General features: G+C 38.9%; 1 protein-coding gene across 1 annotated transcript; it reads right to left on the reverse strand.

Annotated features, from left to right (window-relative positions):
* Window positions 1–3658: 3658 nt before the first annotated feature.
* LOC121403151 (protein kinase C delta type-like) lies at window positions 3659–10099 on the reverse strand. Its single transcript, XM_041591044.1, has 8 exons — window positions 9457–10099; window positions 7892–7998; window positions 7624–7785; window positions 7007–7161; window positions 6034–6172; window positions 4353–4544; window positions 4119–4247; window positions 3659–3772 (listed from the first exon to the last, which is right to left on the reverse strand). The coding sequence occupies exons 1-8, from the start codon at window positions 10097–10099 to the stop codon at window positions 3659–3661; spliced, it is 1641 nt and encodes a 546-aa protein (XP_041446978.1).
* Window positions 10100–19683: the final 9584 nt, after the last annotated feature.

Consider the following 19683-nt stretch of genomic DNA (forward strand, 5'->3'; position numbering starts at 1 on the left):
GAAAAAGGTTGCGGCATATATAGAAAGTTAAACTTGTCAATTCAGAGAAAAACTTACAGATTGTCATAAAACAGGGGTACTTCAAGTTTTGCCACTCCTAATGAGTTTAGGTTTAATTTTCCTGTAATAATTGCCCTACAATTAGGGTTCAATCCCACCTGGAAATACCTTGATCCTTCAATCCCATCCCCTCAACCTCCAAAACTATGACCCTAACCAGCCTCCCACCTTATGTAGGAAGCCCAGTCCATTTTGTTGGCAGTCCAAGTCTCCTGCTGGTATATGCTAACTTAAGTGCTTCAATCTGTTATTGCGCCCATAGACAACTTTACAGAATATTAAAGTGTGGGAACTGAATAACTTTGCAAACTGTATATTTCCTTTTTTTCTACATAGATTCAGTTAAAATAAAAATAGCTTAGAAAACAAAATGTAAGCGTAAGATTCGTTTTTCAGTAAAATGAAGAATTGTTCAATAGTCTAAATAATAAATATACTCCACAATCACTATCACAGCCTCATAAATGGTTGAATTGGCACATGGTTACCCATGTGAGCAGTAACGCCACGTCAAGGCTTCAACTCTTGTTACTGTCCATTTATTGCAGCAAATGGCTCACCCTATAATTTGCTGCAATAGTTCCCTAGCTGGTCCAGCACTGAGTGACAAACCGTCATGGGACCTTTCCTGCTCAGTAATGACTGAGAGGCACAAGCTAAATATTCCCACAAACACATATTGGATTTCATTCAAACATACGCTAGCTAATTTTATTTGTTGGAGCAAATCAGCTGGTGATCATAGGCATAAGGAGGATGAAATCCTCACTGATTTGCTGACCATGTGACTTGCTGCAATGATTCCCTATTTAGTCCTTAAAGCTCTTCACTGGGATTTTTTAAGTTCACATTCAGACACAAAACTGACTTTCATCACACAAACATTGAATATTTTGTAAAATCACATTCAGACGCATAGAGCACGTGGGATTTATACCTCTGCTGTTTGGCTAACCATATGGTTTGCTGCAATACTCCCCTAACCAGTAAGGATTTTAGATTATAAATACTGGTGAATGACTAATGATGTCCCTATTTAGCTGATCAAATTTCTCAAACTTGGGGGTACAAAACAGGTGGTGACTAGGCAGCGTTTTGGTTAATCAAGCTCTTCCCTGCATTTTATGCCAGACACAGAACTAGATATTTTGGGTTTGTTTTTACAATGCTCATACGTCTCACAAAGCAATACAACATACATGCATATTAAAGCAAATCACATAGTGAGCTATTGGTATATTAAAGTTAATATAATTGCTGTGGTTTGCTGGAATAGTCCCTAATCCTAGATTCATATGTAGCCGATTGCCGGCTTGAAAAAGCCAGCACTGAACCCCCTCCTATTTGATTCAGTTTAGTACCCCTTTTGTTTTTAGGAGATTTTGTTTTAGTTGGTTTAATTTATATTCTAATGGTGATTTTAATTATCTTATGTGCACTGACACAGTTACTTAGTAGTGAGGCTAATGCCACACCAGGCTGTGAAAAAGCAGATCCGCTCCCATTTGCTCCATGGTGTAAGTGCATTGATACACACGGAGTGGATTTTGGTGCAGAGAAGCATAAATATACATTTTCACACCAAAATCTGTTCCATGACTGTCAGTGCACTTATACCATGGAGTGAATGGGAGCTTTCTCAGCCAGGTGTGGCATTGATGTTATGGTTGAAAAAAGGTGTCCAAATTCAACCTTTTGCTGAAACAAATCCTACCTAATTTTTAGATGATCCAGAGGAAGGCAAAAAACCCCTGTCTGAAGCAGCTTCTAATTTGCTTCAGAAGGGGGAAAAAATTCCTTCCTGACTCCAAAATGGCAATCGGTATAATCCCTGGATCAATGGTTTCCTAATTCTACTAAAACCAGTAGCTTTGTACAGTAAGTACAATGCTACCTTCAGGGCATATGGGTTGGTTCAGTATTGGCATACATTTGGGAAAGTACCAGGTTATAAAAATATCCTGGCACTGGTAACTGATTCATTGAACAGGAGAACAGTAAGGATGATACACACAGGGGCATGTGAAGGTGCTTCTAATCCAATTTCACCTGCAGTACAGTCAGCAGCTGCTGTGCTATTAATGCAAGCTCTACAAATACAGTGACCTCTGAACTGGCTATGGACTGCAAGTAAAATGACTCTAGACGCACCTAGAAATACTAGTGGATAATAGTAAGAAATATATCTCAGTGTTCTCCTGTTCAACAAATGGGTGAGCATTTCAAATGACTAAACTGACTTACACTCAATCACACACACAAATACATAGAGCACACACACTCACAGAGAAGAGTTGGGAGAGAAGTTGGGGAGAGGACAAAGAGGGCATGGGTATGGGAAGTGCTAGGGTTAAGGTATGGAAGAAAACCTGGAGGGATTAAAAGTGGATGGTAAAGAAGCTGGGAATAGGGAAAGGGATTGAGAGAAATGTAAATAAGGAAATCAGGGGAAAGGGAAAAGGAGGACACAGTATAGAGGAAGTAGACCAGTGCCCCCCGCGGCCGCAGGGTCTGCTTTCTTTATAGTTATGCCATGTAAGGAAATAAGGGAGAAAAAGAAGTTTGGGGTGTTGTTTAGAGATTAGGAAGAAGGGAAATCAAGGGTAAGGGAGCAGAAGGGAGAAAGTACAGAGGAAGTAGACCTGGGCCCCCCGCGGCCAGGGGGTCTGCTTCCTTTATAGTTACACCACTGTTTAGAAAAGGGGTTAATCACAGGTAAGGGAATAAGAGGAAGGCAGATGTTTGGGGTGTTCAGTAGTGATTATGAATGAAGGAAATCAGAGGAAAGGGAGTAGGAGGAGACAGTATAGAGGAAGTAGACCTAGGCCCCCCGCGGCCAGAAGGTCTGCTTCCTTTATAGTTATGCTGCTGGTGTGACCCACTTAGGAAAGGGGTCAATCATGGGTAAGAGAATAAGAGAGAGACTGAAGTTTGGGGTGTGGTTTAGTGATTAAAAAAGAGGCAAATCAGGGATAAGGGAGTAGGAGGGAGACAGTATAAAGGAAGTAGATCCGGGCCCCCCGCGGCCATGGGGTCTGCTTTCTTTATAGTTATGCTGTTGGTGTGACCCACTTAGGAAAGGGGTCAATCATGGGTAAGAGAAAAAGAGAGAGACTGAAGTTTGGGTTGTGTATTAGTGATTAAAAAAGAGGCAAATCAGGGATAAGGGAGTAGGAGGGAGACAGTATAAAGGAAGTAGATCCGGGCCCCCCGCGGCCATGGGGTTTGCTTCCTTTATAGTTATGCCACTGGAGTGGGCCACTTAGGATAGGGGTTAATCACAGGTAAGGGAATAGGAGGGAGGCAGATGTTTGGGGGAGGGTGGGGTTAACCTGGTTTTATTTGGCAATTTTCATTCAAGATGTAACCTTACCATATTACCTTCCTATTTTCCGTCCTTTAGAAGCTACAGTCAGAGATCCCGTCTGGTGCTGGCTTTGATGGTAGATCCAGGTGACATTCACAGGAGATGGTTTAGGTTTGGTACAACAGGTGGATTGGTTGTTTAGGGGTGCAGCTTGCCACAGATGTTAAAAGCCTCAGGTTGTTACAGGCAGCAACTAATGATGGTATCCCATGTTAGAACAGAGGTAATGCCTTACTCCTGCCAATTCCAGTTGGGATCAACTTCCGAGAAATCTTTCAAATTCTTTCCATCGCAACTATGAGGGGAGAATGTTAGCGGATATTCATCTAAGTCGTCCGCAGATGGCTGTGAACAAAGAAAAAGCACTTAACGTTTTATACAACATTTCACACGGCACAATTTTGTATTAATTTCACTAGTGGTTAAATGTTATTTGTTATCACATCTTATTAGTCACTGAGGGCTTCCTAACTACAAGGAACAAAAGGATGAACTCAGTTGCCTGGTGTTATTATGCAACTGACATGTCCTCCATCCCAATAATAACAGGGGTCTTATGCAAAGGGAGAGTGATGCTTATGACTATGTTTTCATACAAATCATACATGTATAATAAGTCAGAAGACCTCTGCCCTACTGTTTCATGAAAGAGTATTGATAAGACATTGATTGCTCCATCACATTTATTTACCACTTCTGGCTTAAAAGGTGTCTTCAGTCTTCGATTTTCCAGATCATCCCAGTTGATAGTGCTGTAGAAAGGATGCTCCCTGATGTTCCCATTCTGTCCAATTCGTTTGGTGTTATCAATCTCCAAAAGCTAAAGAGAAACATGGTCATATGTTAGAGTTTTGCAGATGTTATACTAGGTAACTCCCTGCATTATTGGCAGGCACATAAGCAGTATGCCAGTATATCTATTTACCTTAGGCAGGAGGTCCAGCATTTCCTCGCTCATATAACATGGATATTTTGGTGTTTTGTTCAAAATCATATATCGCTGCCTTAAAATGCTGCCTGATGTTGAATATGGCAATTCACCTGTGGCCATTTCATACATTGTCACCCCGAAAGACCACCAATCCACGGCTGTATTGTAGTCTTCCTTTAATAGAATCTTTGAAAAGAAAAAAATGAAAACGAATTATAGCAACAAACAACTTTACGCCTTATATTTGTGTTAGTAAAGATAACCAAGCAATGAAAGTTAATTACAAGGGTACATTGACAGTTTTCTCCATGGAATTGCTATAAACTGCTTCTCATGACTGTCAATAGGAATTACACTGCTTATAGTACAGCAACAAGATCATTGCCCAACACCTGGGATGTCTTTTTGCAACATATTGGAACGTCTAAACTACATCAGAAAATGGATGGACTCAGTTATTTTAACTACATGTAATATTAACAATTAAACAGGCCTTACTTCAATATTAAAACAAATATATTTATTAAGCAACAGGCCTAAGAATTTAATTGACCTCTTAAATCACTGGCGGGTAATTAGGAGGAACACATGAGAATGGGAAAAAGACACCAGGGGTGTCGCATTTAATTTAGTTTGCAATTTAACATTCTATGACAACTAACAAACTGAATCACACAAGCTTTGGATATATTTGCACTGGAGTTCTGGATGTACAACAGGAATTACTAGTGGGATGTGTTTCCACTGTAGGAGCCTGTGCAGCTGGATGAGTTACAGTTCTGCAGTTACAAAGTACATATTAATACTAAGATCCCATATAAGACTTTGTATCTATAACTGACATTTCTGTGCTGTATAAAATGTATTGAATGCCATTTAGAATGCTTTGTGTTAATTAAGGTTTAATTGCAGCAGGAGGGGTGCCTTATATTAGCCACCAGTGATTTTAAGGTGGGAAGTAGTGTTAACCTGTTGTTTAATAAATATATTGAAGTATGGCATGTTTAAACGTTAATAGTACAAAGTTGGTCTATTTTCTATTTAAAGGTTATAACATTGGGACTGACAGTTTCACTTTCATTTCAATACAAGTATAGGACCTGTTATCCAGAATTCTCAGGACCTGGGGTTTTCCGGCAAAATGTATCTTTCCATAATTTGGATCTTCATATCTTAGGTCTACTAGAAAATCATATAAACATGAAATAAACCCAATAGGCTGGTTTTGCTTCCAATAAGGATCAATTAAATCTTATTTTGGATCAAATACAAGGTGCTGATTTATTATTACAGAGAAAAAGGACATTTTTAAAAATCTGGATTAATAGGATACAATGGAGTCTAAGGGAGACAGCATTTCCATAATTTGGACCTTTCTGGATACAGGGTTTTCCGATAACGGATCCCATACCTGTAATCATGGAAAGGTCACATTGGGTTCAGATCAGTGAAAATTATAACATCTAAACTAGACCCTAATAGATTCTAAAAAACTAAATTGCTTGAATTGGCATTGTGCCAGCATTTGTTAGGTGATAGATTGGGATGGATGGGAATGGGATCATCAAAGATGTTGATACTATTCTCTAATTTTTTTTTTTTTATACACACCTTTCTTTCTAATATATATGCTACTATGCATATATTGTAAATATTTTACAACAAATTATGTTACCTCTGGTGCCCGATATCCAGGGGTTCCTGCTAAGCCGTAGGTCTTCCTCTGGCCAAAGATGTTCTCTTCTACAATGCCAAAGTCGCAGATCTTTATGTGGCCGTCTTTATCCACTAATATGTTGTCCGGCTTCAGATCACTGTAGGTTAAACATAAGAACAATTTACTTTCAGAAAAATATAGAAAGAGTTCGGGGAAAGAGGTCAAGCTTTATCACATAAGTGAAGTCTTTGTAAGTTAAATGCGATCACATATTTCATTCCCTTCTATTTAAGAAAGTTAATTGTTGTTAAAAATTACCTCAATTAAATTAACCACAAAAGAAGGTGATAAACTAATTTAAATTAAGCGTACAACAAAGCCCACTGTGTGCCACTGCTCTTGATTGATTGAGGGCATAATAGAGTGTTCTACACGATTGCAACTTATAGTTGATAAGTAGCCACTTCTAATCCTCCCCAGTATGACAAACTGTATTTTATTAGCTGACCTCAAAGAACGTTACAAGTGTTAAAGAACACAAACACACAGTGGCGTAACTAGATATTACTGGGCCCTACAGCAAATTATTTTTCAGGCCACCAAAATGTTTAGGGGCTCTTACTCACTGGCGTTCTGACCTGCGCTCCCCTGCGTTCCGTTTTTTGGCGTTCAGCCGCAGGGGAGCGCAGGAATAGACGCATGTCATTATTTCAAATGGGGCTGTACTCACTCAGGCGCGTGTAGGCGCCGAACGCAGGTTGAGACGCAACATGCTGCATTTTTCCTGCGTTCGGAACGCAGGGGAGCGCAGGTCAGAACGCCAGTGAGTAAGAGCCCTTTAGGTTGACTTGTTTCTCCAATATTTATTGAAATTGTATATGAATTAGGGCCTCATGGGGCCTCTATACCTCCTGGGCCCCCCTGCAGCCGCAGGGTCTGCTTCCTCTATAGTTACGCCCCTGCAAACACAATATTCTGAGATGTTACTGACCGATGAATGATTCCCTTAGAATGCAGGAACTGGAGGGCAACCACCATCTCTGCTGTGTAGAACATGATTGTCGACATTGGCAGACCTCCTTCACGCATAATCATTTGCCATAAAGATTTCCCACTGGCATACTCCAGGACAAAGAAGGCTTCAAGCTGGTAAGTGCAGGTTAGAAGAATGTGAGACATGAGACATTACTATACAGAAATAGAGCTGGTTAAAAGAAGGGCTAAAGGGACTTGTTTAAGGGGAACAAAACCATCTATGTAACGTGGGCCCCCTGCAATGATCTCATACCCCCTCCCCAACTGCATCAACATTAACAGGGCAAATAGGGCAGTATTGGGAGCTGTGTGGGTGCATTTCAGGAAGTGAGTCAAAGTCATATAAATAGGTTTTGTTTAACATATTTAAATGTTAAATAAGTACCCCTGTAATACACCCCATGAAGGTACCACCACTCTATACCAACAAGAATATATTGACAATGACCAAGTAGATTATGCTGTTAGTACTAGATGAAAATAAGGACTGCGAGTTCCAAGAATTAAATTTCAGACACACTTACAAAGTGCTGTTTTAACCTGTTATTGTGCATAAGGATCAGTATGCTTTACCTCTGACTGAAAAGTTGCATAAGATTGGCATAAAAATGCACATTCTCTGCTGATCTTCAATACACGAGCTTCTTTAGCGATGGAATAGCAGTCGTTCTTCTGTTTCTTCAAGATCTTAATTGCCACCAGTTGTTTATTTGGTCTAAAAGAAGCCAACATCACCTAATAAAAATAAGAAAAGAGATTCAATATCACGGGGTCTCTCGTAGAGACACAATGTAACTTGCTATGCAAACATGCTTCATGACTTGGGAAATCCTTCACTTACCTGGCCAAAGCCTCCTTGTCCCAGTACAGTGTGGAACTTGTAGTTGTTACTATCCAGGGGAGCAGGTCTTTCAATGTCCAGACGGGGTCTCTTCTGTATGCTTCCACCTTGTTAAAGAGAAAAAAATGCCATTCACAGATCACACCACAAACTGTAGTGATAAGTCAATATATTTCAACACACATGGATTTGTAATGAAATTTCGCCAATGGTGGATATTTTCAAGAAACTGCAACAAAAAATTGCCACGAAATAATTCACCAAGAAAAAAACGTCCATTCACTGCAATGTATTTGGAGTGACAAAAAACTTGAATAAAAAACCCATTAGCTTTAATAAATTTAAAGTAAGAAAAAACACCCATTGACAATGCATTTGGAGTGAGAAAAAACACCCATTTGGACTAGAATATATTTTGCTAACAAAAAGTTGCTGTGCCAAAAAATTTGCCCATAGACTTCAATGCATTTTGAACATTTTTCGCCATTTTGCAAAATTTTTTGCAGTTTTAATTTTTTTCAATGAAAAACTAATAAAATGTACATAATACTATATGTTGAAAAACAAACATACATATGAAAATCAAAACAACTTTAAATGTATTTTAAATGTATTTTTTAAATGTATAAATGGTTTCTTGGGAGGTACTTATTTATAACATATAATTGAGAAGGTGATACCTACCCACTTATATGTATGGCCACTCGCAACCTCATTTTATAACCCAACGGCTCATTTACAAATGTGAGGGGCAAATTGTAGAAAACAGCTGTACTGCAAAGTGCCATGTTTTTTCTACTTTCTCCAAATCTGTTCACAGGGCCCAAAATGGAGTCGTGCCGTTCTCTCTTTATCCAGAAATGGATGTGCCTACGTTTGTCAGTGTTGCATTAAGGATCAATGGGAATTTTCCAGCACAAGTTATATAGGGAAATTAGCAGTTGAGTTTGCTGTTTGTTAGCAAGTGAGGGGATAGGTTGAAGGGGACATAAAATGTACATAAGTACAATGTAAAATTGCTCAGCCTGCTATTATAAGCACTTTTTCAATTTACAATAGCCCATATACTATTAATGGTGGGACAACAGTTGTAGTACTTGGGTCTTAGATTCAATTTCAGCTAGGAATTAAAGAAATGTGTATGTTCATCCTAATGGATAATACAGGTATAGGATAAGTAATCCACAAATTCATTATCCAGAAAGCTCTGAATCACTGTATGGCCATCCCCCATAGACATTATCAAATAATTTATATTTTAAAAAAATAAAGGTAAAGGTAACTTGTACTTGAACCCAACTAAGATGTAATTAATCTTTTTTTGACCTAAAACAATCAAATGTTTAGTAGACATGGTGTCGAGATCCAAAATACCAAAAGACCCTTTACCCGGAAAAACCCCCAGGTCCCAAGCATTCTGGATAACAGGTCCCATGCTTGTAATATGATAGGGGCTTAGCAAAAGTGCTTATAACGGCACTGAGCAATTTCACATTCAGTGATTATGTACCTACAGTATATGCCTCTATTAAATACATACAACAAGGGTAATGTATTTTCCTTACCTTCTAATAGGTCTTCTGGTCTTGATCTTCTATTATTCGCTTCATTTTGCCCTAAATTTCTTTCTTTACTGTTGTCTTCTTTGATTTTTTTATCGTCTTTAGCAACCTGACTTGTTTTAATTCTCTCAAGCTTACTAGACTTTTTCTTTGCTTGTCTTTCCTTTTGTAACTGTCCTTCAACTGCTCTCTTTTTAATGCTCTTACCTTCACTAGTTTTCTTCTCTGCTTGGCTTTTCTTTTCTATCTCTCCTTCTTCAAATCTTCTCCTTTTAATCATTTTATCTTCATTGGTCTTCTTCTCTGCCTGGCTTTCCTTTTCTATATCTCCTCCTTCAAATCTTCTCCTTTTAATCTTCTCATCTTCACTGGTTTTCTCTGCCTGGCTTTCTTTTTCAATCTGTATTTTTTCATTTTTTATCCTTTTAATGGTCTTCTCTTTATTTTCTGTCTGTTTCTCTACTCTCCATCTCCTTTTAATGCTCCTATCCAGACTTGTCTGTGCATTTCTGCAAATCTTTTTATCATTTGCTGCATCTGATTTTCTTTCTCCTGACTCCTTGATCCAATCCTTGTTGATCTTACCTTCTATGCAGCTTTTCACTACCTGTCCAGCCGGACATCTCCTTCTCTCACTCAAATCCATGTTGTTCTTTACTCCTATACTACTCCTCCTATACGGTTTTTTATTTTTACTCACGGTTTGGATAAATTTAGCAATCGCTGATCATAAACACCTACTCTCTCCTACTCACTGTCCAAACGGCGGTTGGTCTGAACCAGCAAGTAACAGTTAAGCTAGGTGTGTCATGTGACCACCAGCAGTGGCATGCGGGCATCATTGGGTTTACCATGGAGCAACAAGCATGCAATTGAGAGCAGAAGACATAACTATGGCACTACAAACCTTTCTCAAATAAAAAACAACTTACGCTGCTCTACATTAAAGTATATAAAAGATCAGTAACAACAAAACTTTTCTTGTAAGCTTGAGTTCTTGTAAGGTATCCCATAATATTGATTAAATCGGAACTGCTAAAATATATACTGGTTTGTGCTATTGGTTGGTTGTCTTCTTTAGATAAAATGCTTGGCTGTAACTCCCAGTGCCAAAAGTCATATTCATATGCGTGTGTGTGTTATGTGTATATATATATATACACATATATGTGTTATATATATATATATAAAATTGTAGAAAGGACCAGCACTCCGTTTTCCAAAAAAAGTTCCATGGTTTATTCAAAACTCACAGTGTCTCCAACGTTTCGACCCTCTTTGGGTAGGGTCGAAACGTTGGAGACACTGTGAGTTTTGAATAAACCATTGAACTTTTTTTGGAAAACGGAGTGCTGGTCCTTTCTACAATTTTATATACTTAAACTTGACCAAGCACCCGGCAAAAACTACATGTGAAGGAGTGCGGGTATCATCCACGACTTTGTTATATATATATATATATATATATATATATATATATATATATATATATATATATATTAAACATTTCACTATTTCATTGTACAGCTTTTTTTCTAAATGTATGGTACCATAATTAAGGTGTGAAATTAAAGAGTTTCCAATAAAGTAAAGTATATTTGTAGAATGCAAGGTTATTATGGTGAGATAAAATTGATAAAGGACATATTAACACCAGATGTGCCAGTATAATTACTAAATAAAATGGATATTAACCCCAGATAGATAATAAAATTACAGAAAATGGATAATCAGAATCAGTACGATCACTGTAAAAAATGGCCAGCGAGCACTCCATTATCCCCAGACAAACCAGTAAGATCACAGCCAAAATGGCCAGTGAGGATTCTATTAATACCAGACATGCCAGTAAGATCACTGTAGAAAAGGGTAGATTGAAAGCATCATCTCCCCTACACTTGCACAAGAAGAATACCAAGACCAAAGTTCTTCTCTCCTAACTTCCACACGGTTTGGCTCTCTCTTTTCCACTTTCTGCTTTGGAATTAAAATATTGAAGATGACCATGTCTTCCACAGTGGAACCCATGGCCAGCTTGAGTTTTTTCTTCAGATGCAGGAAGCAAAGTGCTGGCCAGGAAGAACAAAAGAGGAGCCAAGCAACTTGGGACACAAGCGGGATGTGTGCTCAAAATCCGGACTGTCCCACCAAAAGGGCACAATTGGGAGGTATGCAGGATTCCGTATATATTCACATACATAGGTGATCTTACCCAAGGACTCCATGCCTCAGTTTCATAGGCACATAGAGGTATATTTATCATGTATAATAGAGCTTCTGGTACAAACAAATTTAAGCTGTCTGGGTTTTTTCAAAGCACCAAAATCCAGGTATATACGTATATAAAAAGCAGGGCCCTCAAAGTGTAAAAAATTGGTCCACCTCACAATGTTGCATTTTTACCCTGAATTTCAGAATAATTGCACCCACTGAAATATTTTGCAACAAAGAAATCTGCTTAGTAATGGAAAACAAGGCATGAAATGTTCAAGACATATGGGATAATGTATAAAAAGGTGTTTTTGAGATGGTGTCATTTCTTCCCCTTTTCTCTGTATGGCCCTCCTGCCCACTCCCTGCCAGACGGCTGCCTACTCCCTGAACCCTGTCTGCCTACTCCCTGTCCCCTTACTCGCAGGTAAAGGTAAAGTACAGGGCTCAGTTGAATTCTTGTGCACATTTTGCCTCTTTCACATTACAGGGGCAATGGCTGCATTAGTGCTAGGTGTGAGAAAAATCAGGTGTAAAGTGCACAAAGTTTGGCATATTTTTATGCTTAGTGGTTCTATATTCAGTGTGCATATGCCAAAGCATCCCCTAACCAAATGAAAAAAGAAGAGAACAGCTCTCATACAATGAAGGGATTCTGGCTCATACCATTCCTCAGGCTTGGGGTAGACGGTGTGTCCTAAGGCATTATCTGGGTCATATTCAAATGCTGTTGGATTCCACTTGGCATGTTCTTTCCCAAAGCCCTTCTTTGCATATGCTCTGATTTGAAATATTTTATTTGGTTTTCGCGATAAACCATAAAAATCAATATGATAACAAATAGTATGCAGAATAAGAAGATTAATACAATGACATATTATACAGAATGTATAACTTACAATGAAGTAATATGTAAAATAAAATAGAAACTAACAAGAACTAACTATCACTAACTAAGCCAGTGGACGCATAGACATTCTTAAAAGAAAAAGAAGAAAGAAAAAGCCCATTGTCTTGGTAATGTCAGATAACCCCCCCCCATGAACTTTTTACAATTGAAGAAAATGAGATATTTGACTTCTGGTATTGGAGTCACAGAACTCAATGTAAGGAGACCATATAAGTCTAAATTTTTTGGAATTATTTCCTTTAGTTTTTACTAATAAAGCTTCCTGCCAACTAAGCTGGTTCATATAAGTCAATGAGGGAGACTCATTTTGTAGCCAACAGTTAAATAAAGCCTTACTGGAGGCAGCCAAAAATAAAATTGTCAATATTTTATTTTCTTGGGACTTAAATTCTATATTAAAAATTGAAGAGAGCCTACTATCATCTAGAAGCAACAAAGCAAAACCTGGAGATAATTAAATTTTTAAGCATATGCTCTGAGATGCAGCTCTTGTCCTTTCCTAAGCTTCACAATCAAAATATCTGCAATACATTGACATTAGGTAAGTATGATCACACTAGTAAGGGAGTCAAGCAAGCGCATTAGTCCCAGGCACTGCTTACATCCACAACTCGCTTCTCAAACTCACCATCTTGCTCCACATTAGGGTGATTGTCTCTGCTTTGTGATGTCACCTGCAAGAAGAGAAATGACCATTCAGATGATACTTGAGGTGCAAATAGAAAAAAAAAAATCTTCTTAATAACAGAAGTTGTTGTTTACCATCCCAACACTTTTTTCAAGTTTAGTTGTTTTCAGATTGTACCCCAGGAATACTTTTTTTTCTGTTGCTATTTTTCATTTTTGACTTTTTTTTTTCATTATTGAAGGTTAAAGTTTTTTTATGTTACCTTCTCGTGTGTCCTTGGAGTGGGGGGGGGGCATCACCAACTCAGTAAATGGAGCATAATCCCTGCCTTTCATCACAGGTGAAGTTTCATTAAGTCTAGGGGAGGCTAAGCCCCCACAAACCTGCCTGACACCTTAAAAAATTTAAGGAAAAAAAGGCACTGAATACTCTGCTAGCTAACCCTTGCTGACTTTATAATGTGAAACCTGCTTGGGGAGGGGATGTATGTGACTGCATGCAGGCATCTTCTTTGACTACTAAAAACTTTGAGGCTGCTGGTTTTACCCTGAGAGAAGTCCCAGTTTCACTGGAACTGGTTGGCTAGCAGGTACACTCTGACCCACTCTCCAACCAATCCAGTGCCTGCATAGCTATACCAGGGCTTAAACAGCAGCATCAAATTGAAGACTTTAGAAGAGTGTTGGAATTCCTGTCTAAGAAGTTGCTACTGAGAGGTTAATTTGCTTCCACTTACAAATACTTCAGTTATCTTTTTTATTAAATGCTGTTTTTCAGTAGATGTACACTCTCTGTGAATCAAACTTTGGTTTTTATAAGCATTACAAGCTATAACAAATATTTATCCTATATGTGTGTTGTTGGTATTCTACATGAAAATGTTTATGCATTTATTCTGTCTTATTTATTGGGTTACTTATCATGGATGGAATTAGCGTTGTATTTATATTATATTGTTTTCTGGGGACATAATACATGAAACTGGAACAGCATTTATGTTACCTAATGTTTAGGGGGTATTGTAAATGAAACTGACAACCTATTTACAGTGGATGCATCCTAATCCTAATATTCCTCTGTTTTGTTTGATGCAATGTGGTGTCATTACCCACTACCTCTCACTGTATTTAATATGCCTTCTGTGTAAGTGTCCACTGCCTTTCATTAGATGCTTTGGGTGAATTAGCAGGCTGATTTTCACTTGTGATTTTAATGATGGTATAGTGAAAAGGAAGACAGGGAACTGTGAAAGGTAGCTACAGGTTAATTATCTTATCGGCGCAAATCTGACATTAAAGGAGAACTAAACCCCCCATTAATCAAAAATCCACATCCGTCCATTGGCCCCCCTCACTGCTTTCTCCCTCCTTAGTAACTCTGGAAAAAGTGTCCCTGTCATGTACCTTGGCATATTCATGCAGAGTAGAGCCATCTTCTGTATCTTCTGGTTCCTCGCGGAAGTGAGCGTCTGCACAGAGCTTTTTCGCGCATGCGCAGTTGGGACCATTCTGGTATTCGTACCTACAGCGCAGAAAGCTCAGAAGATTGCCGAAGGAAAAGAAGAGAATCCGAAGATACAGAAGATGGCACCAAAGAGCTCCGCTGCGCTATTCTGCAATATACATGACAGGATACTTTTTCCAATGAGTTACTAAGGAGGGAGAAAGCATTGAGTGGGGCCATTGGACAGATGGGGATTTTTAACGGGGGGTTTAGTTCTCCTTTAACTGTAAAGGTGGCCATACAGGCAGAGATCCGACTGGACTTGCAGAGATCCAATGGAATTTTAAACCTGCCTGATTCAGTTCAGAATCTTCCCTTGGATTACAGAGGGTCATGAGGTTACCTCACCTTTAGGCCAGGAGAAGACAAAACTGCAGTTAGTGCAAGAATCAATGCCAAGTTTTTGACAAAAAGTCTGAAGAAGAGCAAAACTAGCTAAAGGACCAGTAACATCAATTTTTTTCAAAGAAATTCGTTAGTTACATAGTTACATAGTTAAATTGGGTTGAAAAAAGACAAAGTCCATCAAGTTCAACCCCTCCAAATGAAAACCGAGCATCCATACACACACCCCTCCCTACTTTTACATAAATTCTATATACCCATACCTATACTAACTATAGAGCTTAGTATCACAATAGCCTTTGATATTATGTCTGTCCAAAAAATCATCCAAGCCATTCTTAAAGGCATTAACTGAATCAGCCATCACAACATCACCCGGCAGTGCATTCCACAACCTCACTGTCCTGACTGTGAAGAACCCCCTACGTTGCTTCAAATGAAAGTTCTTTTCTTCTAGTCTAAAGAGGTGGCCTCTGGTACGGTGATCCACTTTATGGGTAAAAAGGTCGCCTGCTATTTGTCTATAATGTCCTCTAATGTACTTGTAAAGTGTAATCATGTCCCCTCGCAAGCGCCTTTTTTCCAGAGAAAACAACCCCAACCTTGACAGTCTACCCTCATAATTTAAGTCTTCCGTCCCTCTAACCAGTTTAGTTGCAGGTCTCTACACTCTCTCCAGCTCATTTATATCCCTCTTAAGGACTGGAGTCCAAAACTGCACTGCATACTCCGGATAAGGCTTTACCAGGGCCCTTTAAAGAGGCATACCATAAAAAAAACCCACCAAGATTAATTAAACTTTAAAATCGCACAGCCTTTATTAAAAAATAACTTACTGAAACAAATCCGGCGATCCATCGTGCGGCACTCGATTTCTCCTCCCTGCCTTCCTTCCTTATAGGAAATAGACAGGGAGGAGAAATCGAGTGCCGCATGATGGAACGTCGCTGTGTCACCTTTTCTGAAGAGGATGTTACTGGTCCTTTAATATAACGTCAGCCATGGAATCTATTAATCGTAGAGCTGAATCCATACTTTTGAATTCTGCTTTACACAGAGGTAATGTATTTCCATTAAAGGGGTAGTTCATCTGCCAAACATTTTTTCAGTTCAATGGTTTTCGGATACACCAGAAATATAGACTTTTAAAAATTGTTTTTTTATTGTTTTTTTAATATAGTAGAATCACAGTTTTTACATTTCCTGGGGTCCATGGCAAAATGGGGTAAATTCCAGGCAACCATAAAGTCTGGGGATCGGGTTATACTGGATTGACATTTTATTTTCACCTTCTCAGGTCTCCCTAAAGCAGCTCTGGGAGGTGGGGGAGGGTCCACTGACTTTGTAAAGTGCTCTAATCTGCTACATTTATCTTTGGGCTGCTGAGTGGAATCCCAGAGTTCCATTTAGGCGGCAGTTATAATTGATACAATAGTTGCTAATATCCCACAAATGCTGCTGAGAAATGTATCAACTAATGTAGGAAATTGTAACTGTTCAGAATCTGCACCTGGATCACTGAGCTGCCAGAGTGAAAACAAAAGAGAAACAGAACATTAAAAGGAGTGGTTCACCTTCATAATAACATTTGTATGTGGCATTCTCTCCACAACACAAGCATTTTATCAATATATATACATTAACAAAAATAAATGGCTTAAGAGATCTGCTTGCAAATATCCAAAACTCTGCAATAAGCCTGTTCAAAGATCTTTCTGATGCAACTGATCGCCCCTTCTCAATCCTTCTAAGCACCTCTTTCATCACATGTAGTTTGGGCACTATGTTGGCGATCCACTGTATCGTATAGATCTTTGAAACATCTTATTGGGATATAAACCAATTAATGTAAAATATTCTGTATTGATTTAAAATATAAAAGCACTTACCCTAGAGTACTGCAGCTTATCAACAATATCATCACTGGTCAGAGGGATCGGCCCTAAAGAGAGGAGAAACAGTAGACTGACATTCTTGCTCTTAATACTCCTCTACTTCAACAGTTTATACATCATATAAGGCTAGCATACTCAGGTAGCAAAGTGCTTGTTACCCAAGCAAGCATTGCAAACCAAGCTAACCTATCACATTGAAATTTGCATGCAGCCTGTAATTAACGAGCAATATAGTTCTGATCTTCAATGTAAATTTACATTCTAGGTACTTACCAACTCTTTGAGCTATGAGATGAGTATGCATCTATCTGAATCCAGTCTATAGCTGTAAAATAACATATGAATAATGTGTTATTTCAGTGTAAAAGGCACCAGGAGTCAATACAAATGGTTTGGAGGTTTAACCTGGTAACCAGTGGTGTGCTGCCAGTTTCTCAACTCACCTCATTGGCGCATAGCTCCTGAATTGATGTCTATAAACTTACCTCCATACCTCAAAAAGAAAAAGTTCTGCCCGCTGCTGGCATTACAAGGCTAAGAGTTATTTTGCCTGCATCCCTTCTAAAGCCAGCAAAGTGTTGCTTTGGATGAAACCTGTTCTAAATCCACCCTATGACACTTTTGGCTGTGACTCGGGTTTAAAGTGGAGATGCAGCCTACTTAGTATGATGATGATGATGCTGCTGTGGTGGTTTGGAAACAAAGGGGCACTTGTGGTTCAGGTGACCACTGCTTAAACACACGGTATTGAATGTTTCTGAGTCATAATCCCCTGACCCATGAGTGTACCATGCACGTCCATGTGATTAGCATTTCAGTGAAGAGTCAATTCATAGTGATTTGATTTCTCTTTTAATCTATTTATCTAACTTGCAAGGACTAAACAAGGAAAAGCTTCAATATACCCTTTTTGCCTGGTTTATAAGATATAACAAAAACCATAGATTTCTAAAGATTAAAACAATAGGAAAGGGCACAAGCCCTATTCATTGAACTCATGCTGAACAAGGTGGTATACTGCCACTTCAACCTTTCTTATGCAGGACAAGAGAACGTACCTATAGTAGGAACATCTGCTATGAACACTCTACGGATCAAGTTAGCGATTCTGAAACAGAGAAAGGCTTATCAGCATTAATTAGACCATTTCTCTTTATGCTAATTATTTTACAGCAATAATACCTACCCAACTTTCTTATGAAATAAAATCCCCCAGTTATCCCACACCTTGGCCTGTATGCAATAGCCCCTGCATATTTTAACTTTAAAATACACATTTCCTAGAAATGGATTCATCAAAAAAATCCAAGCACACCCTGATTGGTGACCTTACATGGGAAACAGCGTTCTATTTCCTTTTCTTCTAAGTTCTGTGCCCTTTAGGCCTCTGGCCTCGGGCCCTCACCAACCCACTAAATACTGACTTTCTATGGGACCTTATTGCAGCCCCTCTGGCATTTGCCAGAACCCACAGATTGCCAGTCCGGGCCTGATTCACGTACACACTATCCGTGTACACACAGAAATTAGTGGAACATCAGGAAAGACTAATGGAAAAGCCTAAAGTATTACTTAGTACATTAAACGGCTTAAGTTGCCCTTTAGAAAAGATGGGTACAAGAATGCCGGTGCCCAGAATGCTGAATTACATCTGCTCACACTAATATTTGCACATTTACAATACCTGTAAGAAAGAGCAGCTACACACTACAGCACACAGTGGGATGGTAAAGAAGTACAATTAGGATTCTGGAGCAGTGAGCATGCCACAAACAAGATAGCAGCTGGGTGACGTCATGATCACGCAAACGTCTCCATCACATGACAATCGGCCCCCTTATAAAATGGTGGTTGATAGGGAATAGACTTCATGTTGTATTTTTGGCTGTGGATTCTGTGGGATGAGACTATTGTTCCGTAGATGTTATTGAATGATCCTAATTTTGATATGAAACACAGAAAGAAATTGCCAGAGCTCGATCTAACCCACACTGTGGTGTTGACCAGCTGCTAAAAGCACCCTTGTGCCAGCGTTCGGTCTAACTCACAATCTGGAGTTGCCCAGCTGCTATAAATAAGAAAAAGCCAATATTTGTACAGAAAGAAAAAAATTGCCAGTGCACTGTTTGCCTTTAAAAATAATTATAACAAAACATGAAGTGTTGGTACCACACTTTGGCCAAAATATGCAAGTTCACATGCCACGTCAAGTCCCCTCGTTGTACATGAGTCCTACACTAACCATTAGCATTCTAAGTTTGTAGTGCATTTAAACTTACGTCCCCCAGCAAACAGTGTGACTGGGAAGTAAGATCAACAGTGCACTTACCCTTAACACAATTTTTCTCTCAACCTAATTTTGATATTTGAGTGAAAGAAGATGTATTTGTTGTTGTTTTTTTAAAAAAAATCTTTATTTGCACCAAAAAAAAATACAAAATTGAATGAAACATGCCATTACAGTCCTACATTCCTCGACCTGTACCCAATAATCAGAAACATACGCAACTCATCAGATTGCCCTAAACTGTAAAATAGTTACCGTTTCTCTCTTCTCTGGGGCTATTATGGTTGCCACCTTTTGATTTTTGTTGAAAGAAATGGGCAGACTGGTGATGTCACGGGGCCAGGAATGGGCCGGTATATGACATCGGGGTGCAGAAATAGGCGCAACAGTGAAATGTAAGCTGTGGATGATGAGAGGTAGGGTTTAAAGGAGTTTTTTTTAGCAAGGAGGA

The sequence above is a fragment of the Xenopus laevis genome, chromosome 4L (assembly GCF_017654675.1).
Source record: "Xenopus laevis strain J_2021 chromosome 4L, Xenopus_laevis_v10.1, whole genome shotgun sequence".
In the NCBI taxonomy this organism is placed as follows: Eukaryota; Metazoa; Chordata; class Amphibia; order Anura; family Pipidae; genus Xenopus; species Xenopus laevis.

Coding starts and splice junctions, on each gene's coding strand:
- LOC121403151 (XM_041591044.1), bottom strand. CDS start 10,099: ATGGATTTGAGTGAGAGAAGGAGATGTCCGGCTGGACAGGTAGTGAAA. Junction 7,999..9,456: donor ACCAGAAGACCTATTAGAAG/GTAAGGAAAATA, acceptor CTCTTTAACAAG/GTGGAAGCATACAGAAGAGA. Junction 7,162..7,623: donor ATGCAACTTTTCAGTCAGAG/GTAAAGCATACT, acceptor TGCACTTACCAG/CTTGAAGCCTTCTTTGTCCT.